This window comes from Ictidomys tridecemlineatus, chromosome 5 (assembly GCF_052094955.1).
Source record: "Ictidomys tridecemlineatus isolate mIctTri1 chromosome 5, mIctTri1.hap1, whole genome shotgun sequence".
Classification (NCBI taxonomy): domain Eukaryota; kingdom Metazoa; phylum Chordata; class Mammalia; order Rodentia; family Sciuridae; genus Ictidomys; species Ictidomys tridecemlineatus.
In genome coordinates, this window is record NC_135481.1 from 89,148,920 (window position 1) to 89,158,674 (window position 9,755).

A 9,755-nucleotide genomic window follows, 5' to 3' on the forward strand; every position below is an offset into this window, starting at 1 on the left:
GCTTTCTTGCTCTCTCTGCATCCTGTTTGTCAATTCTTTGCTGATCAAGGCCAATGAACCCTGCACCCCTAGATGGTAACAACATCACACTCAATCCTTCCCTCCCTGGAGTTGATACAGTCTCCTCTCTTCAGCCTTTGGCACCATGAGCACCAAGGGCAGGACAGAACTTTTCTTTCAGGCAAAATAATCGGGGGCCGGGAAGCCATGCCTCATTCTCATCCCTACATGGTATATCTTTGGATCAATACCACAGAGAAAACAAAAAAAAAATGTGGGTGTTTCCTTGTGTGTAAGGACTTTGTCCTGACAGCAGCCAACTGCTGGAGAAGGTAAGTTCACACATCTAGAGAAAACCCCACAGAAAATCCTCTCCTTTGGGGATGAATATATGAAGACCATGGTGGCAGGAAAGCTCTGGGGAGAGAGGAGCAGGTCAGTGCAGGTGGCTTGTTATACAAAAGGAGAACATGGATCAAGTCTAGATGGGAAGGAGGCAGAGTGCAATTGTGGTGAAATTTAGAGTCTCACCTGGAGAGAGTCCCTGTACATGATTGTGCATGTTCTGTACATGACTGAGCATACTACAATGCTCCAGGACCTGCACCAACCCTGAATGCCAGGAATCAAAATGAAGATATACTCAGCCCAGAGTCATCTTCCCATGAAGCTTCTCCCAACTCCAACCTTCCCTGCCCTGGGCAAACCATTTTCCTTCAGGGATCCTGACTTGTATCCCCTATGACTCTACTTCACTGTCTGCTCTAGGAATAGATCCTTCACTGTCATCCTGGGAGCCCACGATATTGATGAGCAAGAGATGACCCAGCAGGTCATCCCTATAAGAAAAGCCATCCCCCATCCATATTTTAAAATAAAGTCATTCAATCACATCATGTTACTTCAGGTATGGCATGCCATTCCACTGAGTCATATACAGGTTAATCCTAGAAGGTTAAATCCTCATGGCGTTGTTTCCATTATTCATTTCCAAATTCACCCCTTCACTTGTCCCCATGACTGTGTGGATTTTCGTGAGTTGTTGGTTGATCAGAATTCCCTTAATCTGCCTTTAGTTGGAAAAGAAGGCCAAGCTGACTGCTGAGGTGAGCCTCCTCAAGTTACCCTCAGGACATTACCAGGTTACACCAGGGATGGTGTGCTCTTTAGCCGGCTGAGGACGCATTGACCAAAACATATCCACATCAAAACTGCATGAGGTACAACTGGAAATCCAAAAAGACAAGGAAAGTCTCTCTCATTTCAAAAGACCATATGACTCCACCACCCAGATTTGTGTGGGGAACCCAAAAGAGAAGAAGAATGGTCTTCAGGTAAATTCACCTGCATTGGCTATTCCCTGCCTTGAGCACAGCAGAGTGTGAGGAAAACCAGAGCAAAGGGAACTACTTATGTCCCTATGTACTCAGCCTTTCACCAATTCAGTCTCTGGTCCTTGGGAATCAGTAGAGACTGACTGCCATTGGTCACTTCATGTAAAGAGACTTACTGAAGGAGGAGAGGCATCAGTTAACTGGAGGGAATAGTCAGGGTCAGGCTGGAGCCCCCCAAACTGAATGAGGACTGCCCTGGTCCTGATTTCACACACACAGCCCTCTAACAGTGCCCACACACACCTGGGGAGTGGGTGGTGTGGGATTGGGAGAAAACTAGCTAAGGGCAGCCTTTCTCTGTCCACAGGAAGATTCAGGAAGTCCTCTTGTGTGTAAAAACGTGGCACAAGACATTGTGTCCTATGGGAAAATGGAGGGGACACCTCCAAATATCTACACCAGGACCTCAAGCTTTCTGCGGTGGATTGAAAAAACAATGAAATCATCCAAACTCCAAGGACAAGACTGAGAGGCCTTCAGAAGTGATATTCATTTTCTCTTGAACAAAGGCCCAAAATGCACTGGGTGGAGGAGTCAAGGGGAGACTGCCAGGTACTTAATAAACTTCCATCTCTGAAACAGAAGTGATGGATTCCTCCTTTATTCGCCAGCATAACATTCTGTAAGGTTCTCATTGCATGTCCAGCAGGATCTGTTTACATTTATGATTCCTTACACGCTTCCCCTCAGGCAAACTCCACCTTCCACCTCTAGAATATAAAACCATGCTGTGTTGATACTGGCTCCAAATGACCTGTCCCAATGCCATCTCCCTGCCACAGGTTGAGTTTAAGCTACCCAGGAATAAGGACCCTCTCTAGACAAAACTCATTCCTTCAGTGCCATCTTACCTCATTCTGTACCTACATTCCTACCCCACCCTACATCAGGGCCAGTAACACAATACAAAAGAACCCATATTTGGAAAGTAAATCACATAATTCCCACCTTAGTGGTAATCCTTAAGAGCCTATTGGAAAGCTGTGGTTCATGCAGGGCTCCCTCTTCCAGTCAGCACAACTGGCAGCTGGGAAGCATGAAGACTTTCAGAAAGAATTTTCAGTGTCCCCAGATGCAACTTGAGTTTCTGTCATAGCCCTGTTGTGGGTCCAGAGTCCAGTGCAGTGTCTGGTCTCCTAAGAACCCATCCTCCCATAATCCCAAAAATTTTTCATCTTAGTCTGAGCCAGCTTCTCTCCACCTCCCATGTGCAGGTTCCCTGGAATCCTGTGAGGATCCAAGTACCCTTTCTATCTTTGTTCACCAAGATTCTCATCCTTGATGGATCTTGAGCACTAGCTCACTTTCTGCCCCATTCATGAAGGACCAGGAAGCAGAGACAGTCCTCAGAACTCTAGTCCAGAGCTTTCACCTGGGTCAAGGCCATATCAGTCCTCCTCATGCAGAGGAGTCCTGCTCCTGACCTCAGAGCCCAAAAATGACAGGTCACACTCAGCAGCCTGATCCCTTGCAGGCACTTCCTTTTAGCCACAACTGACAGTCTGGCCTCTGGGACAGAACTCACTGATTGGGATCCTGGACTATAATGTCCATCTATGTGAGACAGCCTGCCTCTGTAACAGGACAGAAGCAACATTCTGAAAAGCAGCAGTCATCATGGAATCCATGTGGTGTTTCTGTGGCTTTCCAGGCCTGCATCTCAGTTTAAAATTTACAAGAGGGCTGGGGATGTGGCTCAAAAGGTAACGCACTTGCCTGGCATGCGTGCAGCCTGGGTTCGATCCTCAGCACCACATACAAACAAAGATGTTGTGTTCGCCGAGAACTAAAAAATAAATATTCAAAATTCTCTCTCTCTCTCTCTCTCTCTCTCTCTCTCTCTCTGTCTCTCTCTCTCTCTCTCTCTCCCCTCTCTCACTCTCTCTTTAAAAAAAATAAAATAAAATTTACAAGAATCACAGGCATCTTCTTTTCAAGATAATAAAACTTATTTGAATTGTACTGATGCTACATGGTACAGTTTTTGAGCATATTATCACAGCAGATCCAAGAAGTGCTGATTATGGGGTCTAGAGGAAATAGAGACTTTATAGTCCTATCAGTGCTTAAGATTTTACCTCTCAGAAGGCAGAAAGAAGATGGGAAGAAGGACCACAGTGTGAACAAGTCTGTCCTGATTTAACAATGTGGCATATACACAAACTCAGACACGAATCATAGTTCACATTTTTCTGAAATCTGGGGTCTGACTTTAAACATGGGCCAATGTGAAAAGTAACCCTAGTTATTAGTGAGGCCTAGCCACACTCACAATTGAACCAAGAGAGGCAGGCTTAGTTATGCTTGGAAAATGGAAGCTTTTTTAATCGTTTTTAAATTTTTTTATTGTGTCTGGGTTCATCCTGACAAACTCACACATACATGAAAATCAATTCAGCTCATAATGCCAATCTTTTCAATCCCCTCTCTTAACACTCAGCTAAACTTTTCTCTCGCATCCTCCTTCATCTACTCTACTTAACTCCCTATTGCTCATCTATTACTTAATTATATTAGTAAAATTAACCAAATTGTTAGTTGGTATAATTAATTATATTTGCTTGATTCTTTGTAATATGTATTCCTCCCTCCACTTTCCTTAATGTTATTCTAGTTTCAGTGTAAAACACTAAAATTTCAACGTTTGGATTTCAGAGTTGGCTTATTTCACTTAGCATGATATTCTCCACTTCCATTCATTACTGGCTATAACTTTATTCTTTTTATGGCTGAGTCAAACTCCACTGAATATATATACCACAGTTTCTTGTTCCATTCATCTACTGACAGGTATCTAGATTGATCCCATAATTTGGCTGCTGTTCATTGTCCTGCAATAACCATTGAGGTGATTATAGTATGTCAATGCATATATTTGGGGGAATACCAATGAGTAGGATAGCTGGATGACATGGTGGTTCTATCCCTAGTTCCTTGAGGAGTCACCATACTGCTTTCCAGAGTGCTCGTACTGGTCTGTAGTACAACCAACAATGTACAAGTGTTCCTTTCTGCCCACAACCTTGCCAGCATTTATTGTTGTTCATATTCTTGATCATTGCCAACCTGACTAGAGGCACTTGAAATCATAGGACAGTTTTGATTTGATTTCCCTAATTCTACAAATGGTAAACATTTTTCATATATGTGTTGCCCATTGTGTTTCTTCTTTTGAGAAACTTCCGTTTTATTCTTTTGTCCATTTATTGACTGGATGCTTTGTGGGAGTGGGGTTTTTTTGTGTTAAGGATTTAAATTCTTTGTATATTCTGGATATAAATCCCCTATTGTAGGATTACCAGGCCAGGACTTTCTCCTGTTTTATAACCTCTCTCTTCTCACTCTTAATCATTTCCTTGGCTGTGCAGAAGCTTTTCAGTTGGATGGCATCTCACTTCTTGAAACTTGTTTTTTTTTTCTTATTCACTGGGGGTCTCTTTAAGGAAGCTGGTGTCAGCAACTACCTACTGGAGTATTGAACCTATGTTTTCTTCCAGCAGTTGTACAGTTTCTAGTCTAATTCCTAGTCTTTGATCCATTTCAATGTGGGTTTTGTGGAAGGTGTGAGAGAAAAGTCATTTCATTTTTCTACAGATACCTATCCAGTTGCCCCAGAACCATTTGTTTTAACATGCTGTCTTTTTCAAGAGTCATTTTAGGTGCCTTTGTCAAAAATCAGACAGCTATGGATATGTGAATATCTTTCTGGGTCTTCTATTTTGTTCCATTGGTCCTCATGTCTATTTTGATGCCAATACCATGCTGTTTTTGTTACTATAGTTTTGAATGTAATTACAGTTCAGGTATTGTGATGTCTCATGCTTCACGTTTCTTGCCTAGTATTGCTTTGGCTATTCTGGGTCTCTGATTTTTCCAAATGAATTGATATTTTTCTAGTTATGTGAAGAATATCATTGATATTTTGAGGAGGATTGAAATGCATCTGTATATTGCTCTTGGTATTTTGGGCATTTTGATAATATTGATTCTGCATATTGAAGATGGCATGTTTTTTCATCTTTTGAGGTCATCTTCAATTCTTTGCTTTGGTGTTCTATAATTGTATTGCCAACCCCTTTTCCCTCCTTAGTTAGATTAATTTTTTGAAGTTACTATGAAGGGGTTTGTTTTCATGATTTCTTCCTCAACTGAATCCCTGTTGGAGTATAGGAAAGCTAATGATTTATGGGTATTGATCTTGTATCCTGCTACACTGTTAAACTGATTTCTATGCTCTAGAAGATTTCTTATGGTATTTTATGAGTCTTGTTGATATAGGATCATGTTACAGGCAAACAGAGGTACTTCTACTTCTTCCTTTTCTAATTCTATTCCTTTGATTTCCTTTTCATGTCTGATTACCATGGTTAATGTTTCAAGTGTTATATTGAATAGGGGTAGTGAGAGTGGATATATTTGCCTAGTTCCTAATTTCAGAGGAAATGCTTTTAGTTTTTCTCCACTGAATATCAGGATGGTGTTGGCTTTGGGCTTGTTTCCAAATCTAAAATGCAGATAAAATTTTAGCATAGTTTTCATTTGATTTCCCTGATTGTTACAGATGTTGAACAGTTTTCATATATTTTTATTTGGCCTATATGATGTTGAAGTAATGTCCTTCTATTCCTAATTTTTTCATCATTTTTAACATGAATGGGTGTTTGATTTTATCAATGGCCTTTTTGGCATCTATTGAAATGATCATGTGATTCTTATCTTTAATTCTCATTAAGTGGTGAATTTCATTTTTTCATTTTCATATGTTGAACCAAACTTTCACCCCGAAAATAAACCCATTTCAACATGGTGTATTTTATGTGCTTTTGAATGTGGTTTGCTAATATTTTATTAGGGATTTTTGCATCTACATTCATCAAGGATATTGCTTTATACTTTTCTTTCCTTTATGCATCTTTATCAGTCAGTATCTAGATAATATTGGCTGCATAAAATATATTTGGGAGTGTCCTCCTCTTTCAATTTCATGGAATAATTTTTTTTTCAAAAAAATGGTATTAATTCTCCTGTACAGATTTGGAGAAACTCAGGTGAGAATCCATCAGGTCCTGGAATTTTCTTTTTCTTAAAGCTTTTATTTGCTGTTTTCATTGGGTCCTGGGATTTTTATTTTTCAGAAAGCTTTCAATTACAAGTTCATTACTGAATATTGGTATGTTTAGGTTTTCTATACATTCTTGTTTCAATTTGGGCAGATCATAAGTGTCTAGAAATTTGTCAATGTCTTCCAGATTATGGAGGTATTGAAGGATACATTTTCGATCTACATTTTGTTAATGCTCAGGATTTCAGAGGATCTAGAGTAATATTTCCTTTTTTTCATCTCTGATCTTGTTGATTTGCTTCTTCTCCATCTTTCCTTTGGTTACTTTGGCTAAGGATTTGTCAATCTTATTTAGTTTTGCAAAAACCAATTTGTCATTGCATTCATCCTGTGTATTATATTCTTATTCTCAATTTCATTGATTTAAGTTGTAATCTTAATTATTTCTTCTCTTCTACTGGTTTAAAGTTTGTTATTTTTAAGGCCCTGATGTGGAACATAAACGTATTTACTAGGGATTTCTCTAATATTTTAACATAGGCCTCTATACTATCAATTATCCTGTTAGAACTGCTTTCATACTGTCTCAGAGATTTTGATATGTTGTGTCTTTATTCTCATTCATCTCTTAAGAATTTTTTGAGATTTATTCTCATTTCTGCTTTGCTTCATTCAACAAATAAGAGAGTATTGTTCAATCTCCATGTGATTATGGGGTTTCCATGATTTTTCTTGCTGTTGATATCTAGGCTCATTCCATTATGATTTTATGATCTGATAGGATACATGCAATTTTATCAACTTTTTTGTACTTGCTAAGATTTGCTTTGTGTATCAGAAAATGGTCTATTTTGGAATACGTTTCATGCACAACTAAGAAAAAGGTAAATTCATTTGTTTTTACTGGAATGTTCTGTAGATGTACATTAGGTCCACTTAATTTATACTGTTGTTCAGCTCACAGACATCTTTCTTGATTTTGTGTTTGATGACCTGTCTATTGGTGATAAGAGTGCATTAAAATCATCCAGTATTATTGTGTTGGGGTCTATGTGGGACTTACTCTCGTAGAATGGTTTTTCCATGTAATTGTGTGTATTGACATTTGGGGCTTAAATGTTAATTATTGTTATATTTTCCTGTTGGATTGTTATCTTTACTAGAATGTAGTGACCCTTTTTGTCTCTTCTGATTACTTTTTGCTGAAATCAGCTTGGTCAGATATGAGAATAGCTACACAAGCCTGCTTTTTTGGATCATGGGAATGAAGTCTATTTTTCTATGCTTTTACTCTCTGCCTCTGGATGTCTTACCTCTAAGATGAGTCTCTTTTAAACAGACGATTCTTTGATCATGTTGTTTATTCATTCTGCTAATCTGTGTCTTTTAAAGGGGAGTTGAGACACTTAATATTCAGCATTCATATGGATTTGTGTTTATGATTTCCTGCATTTTGCTTTTTTCTTTGCTATATTTTTCTTGTATTGATTCTCATTTAGTGGATTATTCTTCAACTGAACTTCCTCTAATTTAGAGCTCTAGGGATTGTTTTGTAGTTCCTCTATGCACAATTAGTCTTTGAATATTCTTTTAGTGCTAGCTTCATGCTCATGAATTGTTTTAGCTTATTCCTGTCATGGACAGTTTTTATTTCCCTCTCAAATTTGGAATGAAGCTTTCCTGGTATACTAACCACGGCTGGCTCTTGTTTTCTTTTAGGGCTTGGAATATCTAACTCCTCTTGATTTTAGAGTCTGAATTGAGAAATCAGAAGTGAGTATTATTGTTTTGCTTCTAAATGTGATGTGGTGTTTCTCTCTTGTGGGTTGCAATACTCTTCCCTTACTTCTATCGTAGACATTTTGATTATGATATGTCTTGGCAAGCTCCTCATATGCCTAGGACTCTTTGGGGTCCTTCAAGTGTACTATATGTGGATGTCCTTCTTGTTTCTGGTATGGGAAAATTTTTCTGGAACTATCTCCTGGAAATGCTCTTTATGCTTTTAGCTTGCAACTACATATTTCATCTACCCCAGTGATTCTCAAGTTTGGTCTTTTAAAGTTTTCTCAGAATTCTTGTATATCTGGACATTTTCTATACTTTTTCATTTATTGACTTCTGTGTGCTCAATATCATATAGGTTTGCCTCCAATTCCTAAAGTTCTGTCTTCAAGAATTGAGGTTCAGTACTCTATGCAATCCCATCTGTTAGTGATGCTTTTAACTGTGCTTTTAATTTGATGAATTGTGTCCTTCATGTCTAAGCATTCTTCTTGGCTTATTTTAACAATTTCTATTTCTTTTTTAAGCTCTCTTTTATCTCCTAAATTGCTCCCCAATTCCTTCCTTGGATATTCTTTTAGTTCAATGGACATTTTAATAATCTATTTCTTATCATCTTTTGGGGGGTTTTCATCCACCATGCTATCAGTGTCTTCTTTTGTTGAGGTATTATGAATTTGGGTGTGATGCCAAGGGGTGAGACCTCAGTACCCTCTCAGATAGCGCCTCCTAGGTTCCTTGTTTTTTGTTTGGGGCTTTTGTGTCTTCACTTCTTTGAATTGAAGTAATGTTAGGGCTCAGGTGGAGAAGACTGTGTGTGAAGGGAGATTCACTGTTGCTGGTTGAGATCTGAGTATTTCTCAGCTGCCAGATATCTACTCTGTGCTCTTGAAGTGCCCCAATCTCTTTTCAGCTCCTTTAGAGGGACAAGAATCTAGGAATGACACAAATGACAAGAGAAAATGTACAACTTTATGATAAATCTGATTTCTTGTTCAATGTCTGTAATACTATTTGCCACCTAAGTAGTAATGGTAGTTTTGCATTTAACAATAATACCAACAATAAATATATAAATATTCATTATCTAAGTTATATATATATATATACATATGTTTAACAAACTCTTGATCTAGTTCATTTATATTTATTAAATATATATATATTTACTTAATAAATATATATTTTATGTATTTATTGAATAAATATATATAGAATATACTTTAAAATATAAGTATTAAGTATATATTTAAATACATATGTTTATGTGTTTAGTAAATACATATATAAGATTATAATTTTAAAATACATACAATAAGTATACATTTAAGATATATAGATATAGATATATAGATATATGAAATAAATCAGGAATTTAACTGAAGATATCTACTATTTTATCTGGTATATTGATGATCACCCCAATTCAAGTGGTGGAAATCACATAGTCTAATTATTAGTGTTGGTTTTTGTCTTCTCTATTCTTTGTATTAAAGGATAGCTGAAGATTGAGT

At 37.8% G+C, this 9,755-nt stretch overlaps 1 protein-coding gene across 1 annotated transcript; it reads left to right on the top strand.

Annotated features, from left to right (window-relative positions):
- The first annotated feature begins 228 nt into the window (after positions 1–228).
- LOC144377649 (granzyme B-like) lies at positions 229–1,178 on the top strand. Its single transcript, XM_078049051.1, has 3 exons — positions 229–332; positions 769–907; positions 1,077–1,178. Exons 1-3 carry the CDS (start codon positions 229–231, stop codon positions 1,176–1,178), a joined length of 345 nt encoding a protein of 114 aa, XP_077905177.1.
- Positions 1,179–9,755: the final 8,577 nt, after the last annotated feature.